At 46.3% G+C, this 22512-nt stretch overlaps 1 protein-coding gene across 1 annotated transcript in view; it reads left to right on the forward strand.

Annotated features, from left to right (window-relative positions):
* LOC310775773 (adhesion G protein-coupled receptor L3-like) overlaps positions 1 to 22512 on the forward strand; it is a gene marked incomplete at its 3' end in the record, with an annotated part of 152726 nt that overhangs the window by 90216 nt on the left and 39998 nt on the right. Inside the window, exons 5-7 of the mRNA XM_083635907.1 lie at positions 1067 to 1176; positions 13006 to 13020; positions 14550 to 15338. Coding sequence (XP_083492033.1) covers positions 1067 to 1176; positions 13006 to 13020; positions 14550 to 15338 — 914 coding nt within the window. The remainder of the gene's footprint in view (positions 1 to 1066; positions 1177 to 13005; positions 13021 to 14549; positions 15339 to 22512) is intronic.

Genomic DNA, 22512 nt, shown 5'->3' on the forward strand with positions numbered 1-22512 from the left:
GACGCGCAGAGGAAACGGCTCGTCAGCCTCCTCAGACTGGGCCTCCTCTCCCTCATGTGCTCTTATCTTTGCTTCCTGCAAATAATACGCTTTATTCGCTTTATTTGAATAATTTATTTCAAGCAGGAAGTGCCATTGAGATAAAGTGGCACTTTCGCGCGGGGTAGCGTTTGATGTTATTACACCTATCTATCACCAGAGCCTTCCCCCAATAACTCCTCTTTGTTTATGGGGAATGGGATTGGCACGTTTAATTACACGCACGTTAGACATTAGCATCACACACACACACACGTTTTAACACACAATGGATACACGCACGCGCACTCACACACACACACACACACACACACACACACACACACACACACACACGCAGACATATAGGCCTACATACTGTAATGTGCCAACTGCCATAACCTGTGCTAATGGCGGAGAGGAGTACTTACTTTTGTGTGTCAGAGGAGAGAGGCCCCCTGATAATTACAATTAATTACCTGGAGTCTGGAGGGCAGAATATACTCTTAAAGCCATAGGCTATTGTTCTCTCTGCTGTGTACACACACACGCACACGCACACACACACACACACGCATGCACACACGCACGAACACACACACTCACGCACACGCACACACACACACACACACGCACGAACACACACACTCACACATGCACACACGCACAAACACACACACTCACACACGCACACACACACACACACACACACACACACACACACACACACACAGCAGCAGCCACACCAACAGTGTCATTCTGCACAAGCACTTCAGTGGACACTACAGCCTGTACATATGGGCGAACTCAATGACTCCAGCACAACAACGGAACGTATTGTGTGCTTATGTAAAAGGTTCTTAGACAGCAATAGGCGTTTTCATAGTTCTAACAACAGTTGGGAGTTGGAGTGTGTGTATGTAATGTATGTGTGTGTGAGTGCAATGTCCTTGAATAGAGACATATATATTTGGCTCGTCAGATATCTGTGTATCTGTAGCCTACATTATGTGTTCCACTGACATTTCTACCTTCCCCCTCTGTGTAGATGCAACAACCGTACCCAGTGTGCAGTGGTGGCTGGTCCTGATGTCTTCCCTGACCCCTGTCCCGGCACATACAAATACCTGGAGGTCCAGTACGAGTGTGTCCCATACAGTAAGTCTTCTTCTTCTTTGTCTTGTTCTTCTTCGTCGTCCTCTTCTTCTTCATCGTCTTCTTCTTCTTCTTTTTCTTCTTCGTCTTTTCTTCTTCTTCTTCTTCTTCTTCGTCTTCTTCTTCGTCTTCTTCTTCGTCTTCTTCTTCTTCTTCTTCTTCTTCTTCTTCTTCTTCTTCTTCTTCTTCTTCTTCTTCTTCTTCTTCTTCTTCTTCTTCTTCCTTTTCTTTTAGTAAATGGTGGCATTTTGCTGTCCAGTATTTTCAGAGTGAGATGACCACTTATTCTGTGACCCCCCCAGCCACTGTTTTCTTTTCTGATTTGATGGCAAACGGTGTAAAGTAAGACTACATACACTAGTAGTCAAAAGTCTGGACACACCTGATTGAATGTACTGTTTTTTTTCCATTCTCTTGAAGCCATTTTAAAGGCTTATGCTAAAAATGCGTGAAATTAGTTTCTTAGACAATATAAATAATGAATTTGATGCTTATGTCTTTCCGAAGCCTTTGCCTTTCTGTTGTAGAATAAATTAAAGTAAGAGTTCTTGAGTCAGAGATTCGGCTTACTTGGATATATTTAATATGATTTAAGGTCTCATGGGGGAGAGGAAGAGATGCAACTAGCACAATGGGCAGGGGAAGTCGCGTACACTACCACTTCTCACACTTTTGAGTCGATTTTATGTGCCTTTTTTTTAGACTAGCACCATGCCTCCTCCGACACATGCGCAGTTGCCAGCCGCTTCTTTTCACCTGACAGCGGGGAGCTTCACCCTCAGGACGTAGCACGTGGGAGGATCACGCTATTGCCACCAGTTCCCTTCCGCCCCCGAACAGGCCAACAGACCAACCAGAGGAGGCGCTAGTTCAGCGACCAGGACACATACCAGTAATCCGGCTTCCCACCCGCAGACACAGCCAATCGTGCCTGTATGGACGCCCGACCAAGCCGGAGGCAACACGGGGGCGCGAACCTGCGACCCTCGTGTTGGCAGGCAGGGAATCTGATTTGATCTCACTGGTTTCTCAGTGACGACATGCATGTATCATGTAGACAAAATGGAAGCGCCAGCTGGTAATGGGAGTGCCGTAACATAACATGTTTATATGACACCATTGCTCACAGGGGGGGAAAGTCTGTGGGAGGAAGGATGAGAGGGAAAGATGGGCTCAAACGATGACAGATGGCTGTATGACCTTTGACCTTGTGTTAACAGACCGGGAGGTTGTATCCACTCGGGTGAAACGTTCAAAAGACAACTGTGAAACTTTTTTTTTTTTGCCAACATAGTTTCCCCCAAAATCTAGGTTAGGAGCCCACTGCATAATATATGCGAGCGTGAGACTTAGTAGATTAAAGACATCTAGCCCTTGATGTTTATTTCACACTACATTCCAGCTTAGAATACAGGGTTTGTCCAAAGTCTAAAACATCACTTCTGCGCCTGGGTTCTCAAAGTGCTGGCCTCTCAGCAGGTTCCCTGCCTATCACAAGTTGCATTAATATTCACTTCATTCACATGCCGGCTATACTATGATATTTCTTTTGGTCATAACCAGGGTGGGAAGCCCTACCCAGAAGACAGGAATATATATATATATATATATATATATGTATGCTTTCCTGTCTTCTGGGTAGGGCTTCCCGCCCTATATCTTTCTCTCTCTCTCTCTCTCTCTCTCTCTCTCTCTATATATATATATATATATATATATCTTTCTCTCTATATATCTTTCTCTCTATATAGATATATAGATATATATATATATATATATATATATATATATATATATAGAGAGAGATATATAGAGATATATAGAGATATATATAGATAGATAGATATATCTCCTTTGAATTTATCGAGAGATGTTAGTGGCAAATTCCAAACACTGAGTATACTGAAGCTGTATACTGTAATGTATTTTTTCATAACACTGGGTTTACATGACCTTGTGTGGAACATGTTTACTGCGTGTGTTTATAAAGCCGCTGTAAAAGTGGAGCTATGACCTTGCCCACATGATCCCGGTTGCACAGTTTCCTTTCAATCCTGTTTAAATGCGGTCTCACTCCACAAGACGTGCCAGCATTGTGTCCGTGTTCTGCACATGTGCATGTCTCGCACGGTATAAACACATCGCCGGCGCCTTGGAAAGGTTTGAACACTTGGAACTGGAGTCAGACTAGCGTTACCCTGCCAAACATCTCTCTTAGCCAATAATTGGATCTAGTACAGAGTCTTCAAATCCTACTTTTGTTACACAGGTTAGAGAGTCAAGAGGTCTGAAGTGGAGTGAGACATCTTCACTTGTTTCTCCAAGGCAAATCAGCTTATTTTCACGGATTCTTGTTGAACCAAGTGACATCTTGATACGAGTGCTGTGATCTGCCTTGTTTCAAGCCTTTTGAAAATACTTTGATTCACATTGGAAAGAGGCAGAATTATCTTCCCACACTGGCAGATTTTAACATTTCTACCTCTTTTAAAACTAAAATATTAAGACTGGATAATGACACATAATGACTGGTTATAGTAAGAGAGATTGTGTTGCAGTGTACTTGCAATGAAGGCACATACTGTAAATGTATTTCAATTGTGATTGGTTGGAAGCAACATTTTGAACTAATACGCATGTTTTTTTTTGTTTTTTGTTTTTTGTTTAATTTCATGTCGAAATCCCATATAAAGTGTGTGGAGGGAAAGAAATCACAGACATTGATTTTGAGTCTGACCTGTGTGAGTGCACAGCCTTGGCACTATGGTCCATCCAGGCAGCCAAGGTGATCTCCCGCACTGAAGCATTCAATTATGTCTGGCTAAACGGCTCCTGCCCGGCGTCTAGGATGACCAGCAGATTAAATAATAGGACTATCAGAGGCCTCTCTGGAGCAGATGGAAACACAACCTGATACCTGCTTAATGCCCCGCCAAGCACACACTCTCACACACACACACACTCTCTCTCTCTCTCTCTCTCTCTCTCTCTCTCACACACACACACACAGACACGCACACGTGCACGGAGCATTTGTGCGCGAGCGCGCGTGTTTGCGCTCGTCTCATATTGTCCGCTTTTTCCTCTCCGCCTTTGTCTTCGGTGTGTAAAAATGCGTAGCGTGCCTGAGCGAAGAGAGTTTTATTTCACGGCTTCGCCATCGTAAACGCCGGCAGCTTCAGGAACAGCTGGGGCGCGCAGGAAAGACGAGTTCCACGATGATCCGATAAACAGCGGGTCCGTCAGGGTAAAGTTTCCCCCCCCTCAAAAATAGACAGCATCCGAAACCAAAGTCATTACAGAGCTCGGCTATCGGAGGGAAGGAGATAGAGAGACAGAGAGAGAGAATGAGAGACAGAGAGAGAGAGAGAGAGCATTTTGACAGTACATTAGCAGTTTCCGTGTACTGACCAAGTGTTCGGGCTGGATCAGGTATCATTGTGATACACTACCTGGCCTCTGGGGGGGGTGTTTAGCCATGAGAAATGTTCCACAACGTCTGTGGAGAAAATTAGGACGTGTGTGTGTAGAGGAGGTGAAACGACTCTTTTGGTACCCGCGACTACTCCACGCCTTGCATCGTGGGCAAATCGCATCCCTCAAATATTTATGCAATCAATATTTTTTTTATTTGATTTCTTTATTTTTTAAGGTGTAATAACAACTCAACCTTAGAACAAAATACCCTCTGTTTTGCTGACATCGCGCCTGGAGATCCAGCAGGCGTGCTTTCGCTCGGCACAGCAGATCAACGCCGTATCGCCGCGTTGTTGTGAAAGATGCGTTTTTGTCAGACAAGCGGTGAGAGAGGTCTAAAAATGGGAGGTGAGCGAGAGCGAGAGGTCGGTGTCCGTGCACTCACGACGACGGAGTAAATGGAGTGGAGTGGTATCCCTGACTCCGGGGCCTGTGCCTCGCCATTAGTCTGGCTGCCGGCGGAGGGAGGGTTGCAGATTGTAAACACCTGACCCCTAGTGATCGGCGCCGGGGGCGCGGGGACGCTAATCACAGACTCTGATTGCAGTAAAGGGAGACGTACGCGCTGCGATGAGCCTCTCCTCCTCGCTGTGCTTCCCGATGACGCTGATATGTTTCCCTCCACATGCTGCAGAGATAGTCGAGGACGTGTAAACAAATCTCAAAGTGGCTTGTAAAGCAGGTCATTAAATTATGTACGGTTCAATTTGCGGGGGAAAATTTGGGCCTTCTTTTTTTTTCGTGGAGATTTTTTGGCTCGCGCCCCGTTTCCAAGTCTTTATCTCTCCTCCCTGTACTACACATAATTTGGCTGTTTTCCAAAGCTTAAACCAAGTAAACACACACACACACACACACACACACACACACACTCTCTCTCTCTCTCTCTCTCTCTCTCTCCTCTCTCTCTCTCTCTGTGGCTCTCCTGCGCCAAACTACCCAAGGAGCTTTGGCAGTAATTAGCCACCTGTGTATAGTGACTCACAGCACTCCGGGCGCATTCTAAATATCCATACATTAACATACGTCTCCAGCAACTTCTCCGTAGAAGCTCTCGCACACATGAATATATTGATGTCTGCAGATGGAAACAGGCGGAGGATCGGGATAAGGAAAGACACGTATTGTTTAATTCATTTGCGTCCATTAAACAGCCGGGAACAGTTGGGATTACATGTATCCGTCTCCACATCAACATGCAGCAGTGGACCCTGGCTCTCTCCAGCTGGCGTTATGAAGCAATTAGCCCACGGCCACATTGAGTGTATTTATGGGCAAAGCCAACGATATGTTATGCAATATCCATGCCGTCTTTTTGATGAGACAATAGAACGTGGCTCAGCTGGGAAGCTAATTAAAAGATAAAATCACCTTCTTGTCTGTCCAATTATAAGACTTCTGTCAGATTGGACCCTTGGAATAACTTCATCAGGATGACATGGGGGAGAGCTCCTGTGCGTGTGCGTGTGTGTGTGTGTGTGTGTGTGTGTGTGTGTGTGTGCGTGTGTGTGTGTGTGTGTGTGTGTGTGTGTGTGTGTGTGTGTGTGTGTGTGTGTAATGATGAGGGTAATGAGGGTTTCCAACTTCCAATCATGGAAGTTGCAAACCCTCATTAGTGTTTTGCTTGCACCTGTGTTTACCCTGCCTTTACAAAATGGCCCCCGTGAAAAGGGTCTATTTGGCACAGGTATAGGCTATCCTCCTGTGTGCCCGTGTGTATCTGTATGCGCATGTATGTGTGTGTATCTGTGCACATAATGTGCCAGTGTGTCTGTGTGTATGTATTAGCGATGGGCAGGAGTACTCGGGTACTCGAGTACTCGTTGATAACGTTACTATTTTGAGTAACGTCTCTACCATTCGAGTACTCGCACTTTAACAACGCAGGGGGACAGACACACACTGAGAACAGCCCCTACACAGCAGATTAGCCCTGCTCTATATCATTACTATAGTAATACATATTCTTACAGGCCTATAGCCTGCGATAGCTTAGCGTAGCCAAACTTTGGTTCCGCTTGTTTCCCCTCGGACACGGTCCACCCATATTATTATGCAAAAAAGGACGCTATTATTAATAATTACGTTAACTCGGGTACTCGTTCATTAGTTAATGGGAGTATTCGAGTATTGAAATGACTTAAAATGCCCATCCCTAGTACAGTATGTATGTGCACATACCGTAGGTGCAAGTGTGTGTGTGTGTGTGTGTGTGTGTGTGTGTGTGTGTGGTGTGTGTGTGTGTGTGTGTGTGTGTGTGTGTGTGATCGTGTGTGTGTGATCGTGTGCGTGTTTGTGCTTTTTCCAGGGAAAGCAAGGGAACATGGAAAGCAACCAAAGAAAGAGAAGGAGAGAAAGAGAGTGATTGTATTTCCTTACAAGGAGGACATTATAATGAATTGAAGGGAACAGTTGAATTGATTTGAAATGATTTGCCGCTGTATGTTGCATTATTGCTCATAACAGTACTACTTCTAGCATTGCTTATTGATTTTGTCTAAGTATTGCTAGTTAATTGCTGTTGATGTTTATGCTATAACCTGAGCTGATGCACTATATTACTGTGGCAACATAGCTTGCTGTCCTGAATTTGAGAGAGAGAGAGAGAGACACACACAGCCAAAACGGAGATAGACAGAGAGAAATAGGTTAGACGAGGCTGGCAGACAAGGAACAGATAGAATGAATTAACAGATAAAAGACAGAGAGAGAGAGAGAGAGAGAGAGAGAGGTAGGTGGACAGACAGAGAGAGAGAGGTGGACAGACAGACAGAGAGAGAGAGAGAGAGATAGGTGGACAGACAAAGAGAGAGAGATAGGTGGACAGACAGAGAGAGAGAGGTGGACAGACAGAGAGAGAGAGGTGGACAGACAGAGAGAGAGATGGACAGATAGAGAGAGAGAGAGAGAGAGAGGGGTAGACAGACAGAGAGAGAGCGAGAGAGGTGGACAGATGCTGAAGCGGAGAGAATGAATGACAGAGCGAGGCACAGCGCAAGATGACGAGAGGGAGCGCAGGAGGGGAGGACAGCGGAGAGAGAGAGAGAGAGGGAGAGAGAGAGAGAGAGAGAGAGAGGAAAACGTCTGTGTCCATAAATGACCTTGAGTTTTATCCGGCTGAGCTGATTGGAGATCAGAGATAATAGTGGTGAGGCCGCTGTCGCCGCTCGTCTGCACACTCGCACTCGCACTCGCACTCGCACATGCACACGCACACGCACACGCACACACACACACACACGCACACACACGCACACGCACACACACGCACACACACACACACACACATGCATACACACGCACATTACACGCATACACACACAGTCTTTCCTCCTAGAAGAACACCTCTTTAATAAACCATACGTTTTCAATAAAAATGCTAATTATCTCCACGACGCAGTACAGTCAGGTTAACACTGCCTCTGTGTGGGAGAGTGTGTGTGTGTGTGTGTGTGTGTGTGTGTGTGTGTGTGTGTGTGTGTGTGTGTGAGTGTGAGAGAGACAGAGAGATTGATTGAAGGTTAACTGTCCGCCCAGAACGACTCATATGATCCACAAAATCAGAAAAGTTGTGAAGACACTAATGAAGATATTAATGGATATTTAGAAGATTCTACTAGATGTCAAATGAGACATGTTGTCACCAGAGCATTGCTTCTTCTTCTTCTTCTTCTTGTTTTTCTACTATTGTGTTTTGTACTATTGTGTTCTAATTGTCATTCACAGCCTGGCCTGGAATAAAGGAGCACGAATGTGTTTCTGCGGCTGCAGAGTAACTGCTCCGTACTGCAGTCTAAACGCTTTTGCAAGATGATCAGTAAAAGATACTGGATAGATAAAAACACAGCGCAGCTCGGCAGAATTCTAAATATGAATAACAATGAGGAAGAGATTGAAAGAGGACTCTTTATTGTCGATGCTTTTTTTTCTTTTCTTTTTTGCATACAAGGACATTTTCAGGGAAGTTGTCGTAGTCCATATTTTTTCCTCTTCTTCTCCGCTAGGCTTTGCTATTGAAGCGCCAGCAGCACAAAACCAAAGAGCTCTCTTCTCACTGTTGCGTTCTTGAGCTATAACCTTGAGGAAACCTTCAGATTTGAACAAACATCTCTCCAAACAATGTTGGCTCCGTCAAATCCAGCGCATCGCCGAGAAGAGTGATTGTCAGCGGGGACTCGATGCAAAGAAGCTTTCGTCAAAGTCCTGCCCTGATCTCTCCGGTGGAGGCCTCTGCTAATGTGGTGAACCGAAGAGCGGCAATACAAAATTGAATGACATTTTGTTTGACATTGTCTCTGCCGTTTGCTGTTACTTGTTGCTTGCACACACATTCATTTGCAACCTATTAGTCGCTGGCAACAGGGAACCTGTGAGGCCATTTACACCTGGCACTGACATGCGTTTTCTGCCATCAGATTGCAATCAGATTGTACTTGACCACATTAACCTGATTCCATTTACACCTGGCGTTAACATGTGTTTTCTGCAGAAATGGGTGTCCTCTCAATCTGCATACAGTTGCTGCTGTATGCAGATTGAGAGGACACATTGCATTTACACTTGTGTTCAATGTGTACACAATGCGTCCCTGACCACCTCCCGGAGGTGGTTTGGCCGATCAGATCGCAATCCCGTCTTCAATGTGTCTTGGGGGGCGTTTACACCTGTACTTTCAAGTGGTCAAGCACTATCTGATTGCAATCTGAGGACAGAAAACGCACTCTGTGTTGCTCCCTGTGTGTCTGGAAGGCTGCGTGAAAGTGCTTCAAGTGACGTTAAAATCCTTGTTGCCTGGTGCTATTTTTCTTTTTTCTTTAGCTTCACCAGTGGGGTTTTCTTACCTTTACCCCCTTCCTCTCTCTCTCTCTCTCTCTCTCTCTCTCTCTCTCTCTCTTGCTCTCTCTCCCTATGTCTAACATACATAGTCCCTATGTCTAACATAACACTTCACGGCATGCGACGTAATGCTAACCTGAAAGCATAGCATCAGGCTCACAGCTTATGCATTGCAGAGAAGCCTGGCTGTTCACTATAGCAGTGTGTTTTGCATGGAGAAAGCTGCTGTCTGCCTGGAGCGCTTCGGGAGGAGCAATAACAAGCTATCAGAGGGCAGTCATCAGCTGATAGAGCTGCCCCGCACGCAGCTCGCTCACTCTCGCTCGCCCACTCACTCTCTGCACTAACGTTATAGCGCTAACAGTTAGCCGTTAGCCTGTAACAAGCTAACACAACTTTCTGTTCAACTTACAGGTTACCAGTATAGCTGCTGCTCTTCTAGCAGACAACACAGTGTTGTGGAACAAGCAAAGGCTTACCAAATAGTTGCAGTAGGCTACATGTAATCCATACTTCCTTTACAGTAACGTAAGGTTAAACATCCCATTTCTCCCATCGTCTAGAAATAGATTTCCCCACTACTCCTCATGGTGCCTTCAATGTCCAGACTCCAGACTCAGTAAAGTTTGAGGTGCCTTCAAGGTCCATTCGGTAAAAATTAAGATGTGTTCAAATTTTGTAAAATATAAATAAACGGAAAAAGATGAATAAAACCCATAATGTTGGAAAGTTCTATTTTAATTAAACATATGCTTAAAGGCATAAACAAATTATTAAGTACTCGATATCGGTTTTCCGTACCGCAAGTACCCAAATGTAAGTACTGGTACTCGTACTCGGTCTGCAAAAAACGGGTGGGGGTCATTGGTGGGGGTGGGTCTGTGTGTGCGTGTGTGTCTCTTGATGCCTATTTATAGGCTATATCTGTCATTCCATCACACACCACATCACATAGACACACTATCTGTTTTCCTTCCCAATCTTCCTCACAAGGGAACCACATCCTTGTGGTGAACCATTTTATATCTTAACACTCAATGACATACACACACACACGCACACACACACACACACACACACACGCACACACGCACACACACACACACACACACACACACACACACACACACACACACACACACACACACACACACACACACACACACACACACACTTGTTTTAGGTTTAACACGATCTCCATCCTGAGATTGCTTATTTATCGGGAGTAGTGCTAAGCCGCGCCCGTTACCATGCATTTTTCATGAGCCAAGGATTTAATGGTGGCTTGTGTGTTTGTGTGTGTCCACATGTGTTTGTGTATGTTTGTGTGTGTTTGTGTGTGTCCACATGTGTTTGTGTATGTTTGTGTGTGTTTGTGTGTGTCCACACGTGTTTGTGTATGTCTGTGTGTGTGTGTGTGTGTTTGTGTGTGTCCACACGTGTTTGTGTATGTCTGTGTGTGTTTGCGTGTGTCCACATATGTTTGTGTATGTCTGTCTGTGTGTGTGTGTGTGTGTGTGTGTGTGTGTGTGTGTGTGTGTGTGTGTGTGTGTGTGTGTGTGTGTCCGCATGTGTTTGTGTATGTCTGTTGGTGGTAGATGTGTTTTGGCCTTGGCGTGTTTAAGAATTTATGCATGGACCATATGTAGTGCGCTTGTGCTATATATAAACATCTAAGTCCTCGCCCAACTTCTTCCTTTGAGAACGCTGCTTTCCTCTCCCTTTCCATGATTTTCCTCCCCTCCCCTCCTCTCCTCTCCCCTCCCCTCCTCTCTCCTCCTCTCCTCTCTTCCTCTCCCCTCCCCTCCTCTCCTCTCCTCTCCTCTCTTCCTCTCTTCCTCTCCTCTCTTCCTCTCCCCTCCCCTCCTCTCCTCTCCTCTCTTCCGCTCCCCTCCCCTCCTCTCCTCTCTTCCTCTCCTCTCCTCTCTTCCTCTCCCCTCCTTTCCTTTCTTCCTCTCCCCTCCTCTCCTCTCTTCCTCTCATCTCCCCCCTACTCTCTTCCCCTCCTCTCCTCTCTTCCTCTCCTCTCCTCTCCTCTCCACTCCCTCTCCTCCTCTGCTCTCCTCCACTCCACGCCCCCTCTCTTCCTCTCCCCTCCTCTCCACTCCCTCTCCTCTCCTCTCCTCTCCTCTCGTCTCCTCCTCTCTCCTCTCCTCCTCTCTCCTCTCATCTCCTCCTCTCTCCTCTCCTCCTCTCTCCTCTCCTCCCCTCTCCCGGGGGGACCAGTTCCATTCAGCAGGTCTCTAACAGTCTTGAAAGACACAAGGGCACTGGCTGCAGGCTTAGGTTTCTGCCATGTTCACATTCCATTCCGCTCCCCAGGGAGCGAGGTGAAATGGAATTCATATGTTTTAAGAGGCTAGGAGCAAGTGTGCACATTTCATGGCAGGGGCAACACCAACCGCCCCCAAAGATAACACTTTGAATGTAATAGGGGAGGGAACCGGGTGGGAGAAGCAATGCGTTCAGTACGCACCCACCCACACACACACACCCACACCCACACACACACACACACACACACACACACACACACACACACACACACACACACCCACACACACACACACACACACACACACACACACACACACACACACACACACACACACCCACACCCACACACACCCACACACACACACCCACACCCACACACACCCACACCCACACACACCCACCCACACCCACACACACACACACACACACACACACACCCACACACACACACACACACACACACCCACACACACACACACACACACACACACATGCGCGCACGTCTCCGTGCTGAGATCTAGACAGAGATAGTCACACACAATAGGTAACGGGTGCAGAGTGCTAGCTGGCTCACCCGCTGTGCAGCAGAAAGCCGTTCAGTGTGGCAGGTTTGGCCGGACCCCTGAAATGCAATCCCACTAATCAAATCAATTTCCTGGTTTTCATTTGCTCTGTCGCTATTAGCATATATTAAACAGCGCATTATCTCAGGTCGTTTTGCATTGTATTCATTACTTCTTCCTGCTCGACGGAGAGAACCACCATATTGGATACCGCGTGTGTAGCCATGTTGTGTCTGTGGATTCCCTTGTGTGTGTGAGTGAGTGTGTGTGTGTGTCTCTCTCTCTCTCTCTCTCTCTCTCTCTGTCTCTCTCTCTCTCTCTGTCTGCGTGGCATGTGTGCGCCCGTGTCCCTCCATATGTATGTGTGTGCGTGTGCGTGCGTGCGATGACATATGTGAGATGCATTACTGTCAGAAAGCTTGCCTTCTCCAGACGCTTACGTAACGTTATTACCAATCACACACGGAGAGCATCCTGGCCCCTCTCACAAGGTTAAGATGAAATATGAGAACCATTATGGAGATCTGAGATTGTGTTATCATGATTTCCTTATTATTGCACCATTAATCTATTTGTGTCTCTTGTCTCTGTCTCTCTCTCTCCGTCTCTGTCTCTCCCTCCCTCCCTCTCTCTCTCCCTCGCTCTCGTTCTTCACATCTTTCGCCGATGGCTCGAGCAGAAGTAGAGCAGAAAGGTAAGTGTGTGAGATCTTCACGCACACACACACATGCACACGCATGCACACACGCACGCGCGCACACACGGAAATCTGGGGTGGAGTGTCACTTTTTGATGCCGACGCCTGAAGCACTTTGTACCTAGTGACAGGATGACATCTCTTTCAAACTCGGCGCTGCTATATTAAGACAGTGTGATCTCTGCCTATAGAGGTAATTTGACAGTGGTTCTCATTAGACACGTCCTGGGTCCTATATGATTTCATGGTACCATGTTGAATGTCACTGAACAAACTCTCCATGGGTAGAGACGATTTTCTCTTATTATGAGGAGCATTTGATATTTCTAATGCTTCGCCGGGATATGAAAGTTGTGCCAGTGCTTTGAATAGCCGTAGAAAATTCAGTCAATATTCCCGGCCCTTTGAGCGGAATCTGGAGTTATATTATGGAGAGAATGGGAAAACCACAATGCACATCTGGCCCTTCTCTTTTTTTTTTGCGTGTCTCTGATGTGTGTGTGTGTGTGCGTGTGTGTGTGTGTGCGCGTGTGTGCGTGCGCGTGTGCGTGTGTGCATGTGTGTGTGTGTGTGTGACAGCATTCCAGTCGAATTACAAAAGTCCCCAAGACTCCGGTCTCCCTGGCTTCCCAGAATTTACTAGCTCTCCCACATCAGTCATAAAAACACGACCCCGGTATTCCAAGATGGGAATAGAGAGCACGGGGTGGGAAATGAATTATCGGAACAATTGCAGAAACAGCAGGGGATAAAAGACGTGTACAGCTCTGCAATTGGTGGTTTCTGACATAAATAGAAAGAAAGCGAAAGGAAGAAAGAGCGGGGAGACTAATGAGGAGGGAGGGAGGGAGGGAGGGATGGAGAGAAGGAGGGAGGGAGAAATGGGAATAGAGAGAAAATGGGAAGCAGAACAAAATGTACAATTTTCTCCTCCCGTCTTAGCTGTGAAAGAAGGCGATTATCTGTTGAATAGGATGCATGTTGTTGCCATGCGTTGAATAAGCCGGGACAAATACAGCAGGCAATATATGGATATGGTACAACACAATAAGCCTATGAACGATCCTCCCTGACTGGTTAAGTTAGAGCACAATGTAAAGATTAGGAAACCAGACTATGAATAACATTCCGCAAGTGCTGTGGATAATCTTTGATCAATCTGGGAAGCCAGAGTCCATCTGTCTTGACGACTAAGAGCGACTGTAAGACTCTGGCATATTTCAGGGTTCTGATGTAGAGCTTCCGGTCGCCACAGTCATTGTTTAAAGTCCGATTGACAGATAACTGCATGAGACATCGTCGGACTGTAAACGACAGAAGCGGAAGTTTGGTCGCGGACGTCCACTCTACACCAGAAAGCCCAAGATATCATCCGTCTGTCCCAGAGTTTTATTAGGCCTCAAACTGATAGACTCTGGGTGGCCAGATTGACCTTTGATAAATAGAGAATATTTGACATTTTACAGAGACTGCATCAAAAGGTTGATGTTCTTGTGATGCAAACATCTTGTCATGTTGTCCCTCAGTGTTCCTGTGCCCTGGCATCCTGCGAGGGGTGTACCAAAGCGAGCATCTCTTCGAGTCCGACCACCAGTCGGGCGCCTGGTGCAAAGACCCGCTGCAGGCCTCCGACAAGATCTACTACATGCCCTGGACGCCCTACCGCACCGACACGCTGACGGAGTACTCCTCCAAGGAGGACTTCATCGCGGGCCGTCCCACCACCACCTACAAGCTCCCGCACCGCGTGGACGGCACGGGCTTCGTGGTGTACGACGGCGCGCTCTTCTTCAACAAGGAGCGCACGCGCAACATCGTCAAGTTCGACCTGCGCACGCGCATCAAGAGCGGCGAGGCCATCATCGCCAACGCCAACTACCACGACACCTCGCCCTACCGCTGGGGCGGCAAGTCGGACATCGACCTGGCGGTGGACGAGAACGGCCTGTGGGTGATCTACGCCACGGAGCAGAACAACGGGCGCATCGTGGTGAGCCAGCTCAACCCCTACACGCTGCGCATCGAGGGCTCCTGGGACACCAGCTACGACAAGCGCACCGCCTCCAACGCCTTCATGATCTGCGGCGTGCTGTACGTGGTCAAGACGGTCTACGAGGACGACGACAACGAGGGGACGGGCAACAAGATCGACTACATGTACAACACCGATAAGAGCAAGGAGACGGTGGTTAGCATACCGTTCCCGAACTCCTACCAGTACATCGCCGCGGTGGATTATAACCCTCGAGACAACCTGCTCTACGTGTGGAATAACTACCACGTGGTCAAGTACTCGCTGGACTTCGGCAACAACGGTAAGGCGCCATTTCTCTTCATTTCCTCTCGCTTCATGCTTGTTCTTCCCTTTTGACTCACCAGATGCTCTTAATAATACTAATAATAGTGCTAGGCAAGGAGTGCTGAGTCGCCTCACTGCACTGATCTGCAAGGCTGTGAGGTGCTAATTCTAAGATGAAATACATTATCATATTTGTAATGCTTTTATATATTTATTTCAATGATAAATGCATTTCAGTTCTTGTGACATAATGGGTACTTACATCCCCTAATCCTCCCTCCCTCCATACTTAATTCAGCAAAGGAAGGAATAAGAAATTATAGAAAAGTGCCATCTGTGGCGTCACGGTGCACCATTCTGTGTGTTTCTGTATCTGTTAGGGGCTACTGTATGTTAGGGGTATCTGTATTATCTCCCCCCATGCTATTTGCAATGTTTTTAGAAGTCGAGAAAAAGAAAGAAAGACTATTTTAGAACCATGTTCCTGAGAAACATCAGACCCGGAAATACCACTACTGTTGACACTGCAGATGCCAGCAGCGCTGCTGTCTGTGCTACCACTACTTTATTCCTTCTTTCTTTTTTGTTGTTGATTTTTTTTAAGCAGATTTTGATTGCAAGATATCGATGAGCACAGTCCACATGGATGCGTAAAAAGCAATCATATTCTCCATTTCTTTTCGACAACAACCACAACAATATGCGGCTTAAAAGAACGTACAATTATCATTTGACTGATTTCACATCAATGGGTGAGACAATTATGCTGGAAACAATTAGTAAAAACTAGGGCTGTCAGCGTTAACACGTTAATCGCGATGCGATTAAGGGCCGACCATAATTTTTTTTTTTTTTATCGCGTTAATCGCATATATAGATATTATTATTAAGGCCGGCGGTGAAGAAAAATTTGCCTTTTTTGCATGTTTGAATCTGTTTTGGCCATATTTAGTGGAATAGCTCATTTTAAACACACCAATGTTATTGTCTATTGATTGAATTGCTCTCACACTCAGGCCTGGCCTGGCCTGGCATGCAAAAAAAAAAAAAAAAAATCTGGATGGGGGCCCACTGACGAGTGGGCCCGGGGCGGGCGCACCCTCTGCCCCGGTGTATGCTCCGCTACTGCATGCTGCTATTTTGTCCCTTCGTCCCACCCGTACTTGTAGTCAAGCCGTTCGCAGCAGTTTCCTGTCTCCTGCCTGTGCAGGCGTGGAAGAGAAAGACAGCAATACGCTTCTAAATGGCTCATTTTACTTAAAAAAAACTCCCCAAATGGCACAGTGGACAAGTCAAGAGCAGTAGTTTGCACCTTGTGTACAGTAAAACGGAATTAAAATATCACCAAAGTACATCGAGTTTGAGCTATCACCTAAAAGCTAAGCATACCGGAGCAGCTAGCGACCAGCTAGCAGCCAGCTAGCTAGCGCGAGACTCGTCACTCATTCTTCCTTCAGAGTCTCGGATGCGCGGGTCCTCTAACCACTGGGAGGTCGGCTCCAATGGCTTCACGCGATATACACGTTATCAATACACAGTTTCCAATATCGAGCCATTATTCACATGGAAGTGCCAACGTTTTTAGCTCAGACACAGCCTTCTTCGGCTGTGTCATTTTGGGTTTCGACTGCTCCACAGCGCCGCCACCGGAAGTATCGGTTCTGGAGCGTACACTGCACTGTTTACAATTGTGCATTTATTTTCTATTCAAGATACATTTTGTAGACATTGTTACCTCCTGTCTACATTGCACTTCTATTGAATTGAAAATAAATCTAATATTTAAGATCACAAAGTACATTTATTTGCATTAATTTGATTCCCAATCATGACACACTGGTAAGAATTATTAATATCTAATTAAAAATGCTTTGAAATGCAAAATAATGGCATTTTAAACATGCGATACAAAGATGCGATTAAGAAAATTAATCGTTTGACAGCCCTAGTAAAAACCAACAAAGCAGAAAAGAGAGTACATAAATAATCATATAGCTACGTAGCACTGTTACAGGGTTAATAAAGAGAGTAAATAAATAATCATATAGCTACGTAGCACTGTTACAGGGTTAATATTGTCAGTCACCTCCACCCTCCATTTAAATGTCTCACACTGGTCCCCATGCCTTATCAAACACTTGACTCCTTCCTGCAATCTTGAATCTAAGCCTCTCCAGATGGAGAATCTCACCCAACCCTCTCAACCACAGCTCAAATGAAGGTACAGCATCAGATTTCCAAAATCGTAAAAGAAGTGTTTTGGCCACCCAAATACACCGGCCACTTGTCACTGCCAGAGTTCAGAGCGGTGTCACGTGTAGACCCCAGGATGGCTCCCGTTGTTTGTCAAAATGCTTTTGAGTAATAAATCAAATACAGAGAAGACCACAATGAGTGGAGGTCAGGGCATGTCCAGAATTGATGTATAAGGGTACCATGTTGAGTCTTACATTTGTTACACAATGCTGATACACTGGGATACATCTTGTTTACTTTTGAGTAGTATAACCTATGTACTGTATGCACTGTATGAGATCTCACATTTACTGAAGAACGCTAAGACATGTTTCCCCAAATTCCTCCGTGAGGGGTACACCTATTTCAGTCTCCTTCTCAGTTCTACACCTCTCTGTCGGCTACTTTCCCAGCTACCCAGAGAATATAGTTCACGACGAAGCCATAAACACTACCTCCATAGCTTTATCCCTTTAGAAGCATATCTCCACACTGGATGTATGGTGACCCCAGCAGCACATACACTGTAAATGTGTCCTGCCTTTTACCACTCGCCATTCCTCTCTCTAGCTTACACACCCAGCCGCCCGAACAACTTATAATGCATCTCTTTTCAATGGACCCAGGAGTGTCTGAGATGGAGGAGTGGAGGGCGGGAGGGGCAACTGAGTGATCTCAATAACCCAGAGCCTCTCTTGGGCTCGGGTGTGAGGACCGGACCTCCCCCCACCACCACCACCTCCACCTCCACCTCACACACACACGCACGCGCACGCACACACACGCACACACGCGCACGCGCACGCACGCGCACACACACGCACACACACACACACCCGCACACACACACCCTCTTCTGGATGGAAGGGCTCCGGCCCCTGGAGCCTGCAGGGCTATTTGCCCAGTATAATTGCCTTTCAACATCTTTCCACGGAGTGGTCAAGGCAGTCTGGCTGCGTGTCTTATTAAATGATATCTGAATTATGGCATGCTCTTACACGCAGTTAGGAGACGCAGTACACGCAATTACAGAGAGAGGCAGCGTTCAACTCGGTTTCTACCGATCAGTACTGTATGTTGTGTGAGATGAGAGGTCGTAAGTGCGCGTGTGTGCGCACTGGGCAATAGAAAACGTGTGCACGTGTTTAGGAATGCATGGTCGTGTGTGTGTGTGTGTGTGTGTGTGTGTGTGTGTGTGTGTGTGTGTGTGTGTGTGCGCGTGTGTGTGCACGTGCATTATGAGGGCGCTCTAATGTGCTAATGTATGTACGTACAGTTTGAGCTGGTGTATATGGGCGAGGTGCGCTGCGTGCACAGAGTGTGATGGCTCTTATAATGGAGCTCTGGGTGTCCCAGGAGGCTGTAAAGAGGAGATCAATGGGGGATTGAATGTAGAAAAGGACCTCCAGAGCACAGCAACAAGCCAGACTGCTGACCAGAGGGAGAGAAATACATACAATCAATGATGCCCACTCTCCTCCTCGCTCCGCTCCCTCGCTCAATGAAAGGAATAAGGAAGGAATACATTAACTCCCTCAACTCCATGATTTCCTCTTTCTCCCGGGGAAAAAAGAGACAAGTCGATCATTGAAGTTTTTCAATTCATCCCCCTATATTCCCTAGAAACTCAAAGGTATTTTTTTCCTCTTTATCTCATCTGCGCTTGTCCAAATACAGATCAAGCTCTCTCCACTTGTGCACAAAGCCGTGGCGTTAGATCGTGGGTTTACATTCACGGCGTTGTTGCTTTATTAGATGGTGAGTACATACTGTAGTTGTAGAGCGACTCGGGGGAGGGTCTTTCGCCGGATTCCCACCTCTCTCTCCGTGCTCCTCCAGTCCAGCCCGGGTGTTTTTCTTCTCCGTCAGGGAAGCGGACCAAGGAAAACTAGCGGAGAGGGTTTCCACTCGTTACTGATGTGGCGTAATGCAGGGTTTCCACTCGTTACTGATGTGGCGTAATGCAGGGTTTCCACTCGTTACTGATGTGGCGTAATGCAGGGTTTCCACTCGTTACTGATGTGGCGTAATGCAGGGTTTCCACTCGTTACTGATGTGGCGTAATGCAGGGTTTCCACTCGTTACTGATGTGGCGTAATGCAGGGTTTCCACTCGTTACTGATGTGGCGTAATGCAGGGTTTCCACTCGTTACTGATGTGGCGTAATGCAGGGTTTCCACTCGTTACTGATGTGGCGTAATACCGCTCTCTGCCTCTGCTTTGGCTCGCCTCTCCTTCGTTAAGACGTGGACGGAGGCAGGAAATGGGCCGCGGAGTAAGACAAGGCCGAGGGAGTCCTTTATCTTTATCTTTATCTTTATCTTTATTGTTTATTTGAACAGGGACAGTACACAATAAACATATTGCACCAGAGATAGCTAAGAGCTAATTTGCATCTGTAGGCCCTGGGCACACAGAGTCCTGTGCGCACATAGTACATATCAAATACAGAAGTAAAAGAAAATCCTAGTGTCTAAACAGTCAATATACATGGTACAAAAAATGATAATACTTACTATTAGTAATATACAACACAGTAAAATATAGCACATAGGTAGATAGCAATCCCCTAAGATCACATAGTGGTAAATGAGGAGATGATCAGAAATAAATACACAATGTCAGAACACAACAACATGAGACCACACTAATGCCTATAGGTGGCCACAGGACTGATCCTCTGAGAACCAAGCGTCAGTTGGGGTACAGCGCAGCGAGCACCAATTACTGTGTTGTGGCTGCGCGAGCGGGCGAACGAAGGCGGCCGATTGGACCGTTCAGAACGAGGTCGTTCTGAGGTATTTAGCGGCTTTTTTTTGCGGGGGGGGGGGGGGGTTCGTCCTTTAGGGGGCATCATTTCTGAACGTAAACACATTTTGCATGCGCAAAACCCCACGCCTGTTTACGCACACACACACACACACACACACACACACATGGGTCAAACAGAGCTCAACAATGCCATGTTGAGATATCGTCGCAGATGTTTGCTTTGAGGGCATCATCGGCGTTTGAACATCAATGGGAGAGATGGAAATAGAACAAAGTTGAGATCACCTCAGACAAACAGATATGCCGCGAGGGGTTCAACTCAAGTATTTCCGATTCCGACGGTTAATGCAGCAGGCGGCAGACGCCGATCTTTTTGAAATGCATATTCCTCCTCCCTTGGTAATTAAGGGAAAGTGAACTGCCTCTCTACACGTATTGTTTGCAGTGCCTCTTAAGCCCTCTCTCTCTCTCTCTCTCTCTCTCTCTCTGTCTCCTCTCTCTCTCTTAGACAAACGCACATACGCACACACACACACACATACAGTACAGGCAGAAAACTCAATATTTCCCCTGGCCCCCTCATCTATCTTTCTTATTGTTTTCCGCTGTTTTTTCCCCTCCGTCTTCCCTTTCTCCCTCTCAATCTGCCCCTTCTTTTTCCGCTCCCGCCCCTATCTCAGCTCGTGCGAGGCTATTTCATCAACTGTCCTCAGATGTATATATTATGCTAGCCTGCTGTATGAATGCCTCCATAAAGTCAGAGTCGCTTGTCTCCGCCCCCCCTCCCCTCCCCTCCCCCCCCTCCCCCCTCCCTCCCTCTCTCAACACTCTCTCACTCTCTTCTCTTTATGGAGTTGTTTCATCACGTCTTCTTACATGCATATTATAGAGGCCCGCCCTATGCAAGCGGCATGGCACCGATGAAGCACTTGAATAATGTATCGCCTCCAGTCTGCCTTGCCACACTTTAGAAAGTTTTCCTGCAACAGAGTCGCAAAATTATTCATGTTATCTGCATCTTGGGGAGGGGAGGGGGCGAACGTGTGCACACCGCCATTCACATCTTATTTTCACACATCTCAACACACTTTCTAGTGCTTATGCACTCATAGGCGATGAGGTAAATGTTTGCCCCCCATCAAATAGTGAAAGTGTTGAAAAGTAATACTAAATACTCAACTTTATGGATATTTTTTGCATCATATTTACCCAATGCTTAGTTCAGTGAGATATATGAAAAATCTGAATCACAATCCTAATTAGAACAATCGATATGGACAAGCTAGGGCTGGGCGATATCGCTAAACAATATTGATAATAAAATATTTCATAGCAGTCGATATAGATACTTATTGATCATTTTCAATTACGTATTTTTAATAAAGACCATAAGAAAAAAAGGTTGAATTTAACAACTTTAATTTGAACCTATTTATCAAGGCACACGCTAGGCTAGTCTATAGTGAAACAGGTGGGTATTAGGGATGGGTCATGATTTTCAAATATTTGAATAGTCATTCAATTATTAAAAAAAAAATTGTGGTTGATGTATTATCTTGTTTCAAAAAGTATATTTCCCTTGTTTTTACCGTCGCCTGTCTCTTTAAGAGTATGGCATTGTGGGGGATTCTGGGAAGTGGGGAGATGTTGACGGCCGCAGCTAGAAAGATTAGGAGAAATTGTCTGAACTGGGAAGGCTGCAGCTGGTTTAGCTAGCTAGCACTAGTTAGCCTGGCTTGCTAACGTCATTATGGCTAGCGTAGTCCGCAATAAACACCAATGATTGGCTGTTTGTGTGTCACTCCATTACAGTATAGGCTGTTTATGAGCCAGAGAGGGAGGGAGCACTGTCAGTACCGGAAACGATCGAAGATTTTATCAAACTAATTTCTTCTAGTATTGATGAAGTGTCTATAGCCGATATATAGTGATTGTTTATGGCCCAGCCCTAACACAAGCTATCCACTTCTAGTCAATACTAGGTTATGGATGGCTGACCTCGACTTGCCACTCTGTCAGTTTACGGAAAATCTAAAGCTTCACCTTTGAACTCTTAATGGCTGCAGTCACAATGTGCCTTTTCCTAAGGGAAGTCAAGCATGGAGGATCTAGTGTCTTTACCCCTCTCCCCCTTCTCAGCATTTCCTCCCTCTCCTCTCCTCACTCTCTCCTCTCCTCACTCT

The sequence above is a fragment of the Poromitra crassiceps genome, assembly GCF_964638095.1.
Source record: "Poromitra crassiceps genome assembly, chromosome: 4".
Lineage (NCBI taxonomy): Eukaryota > Metazoa > Chordata > Actinopteri > Beryciformes > Melamphaidae > Poromitra > Poromitra crassiceps.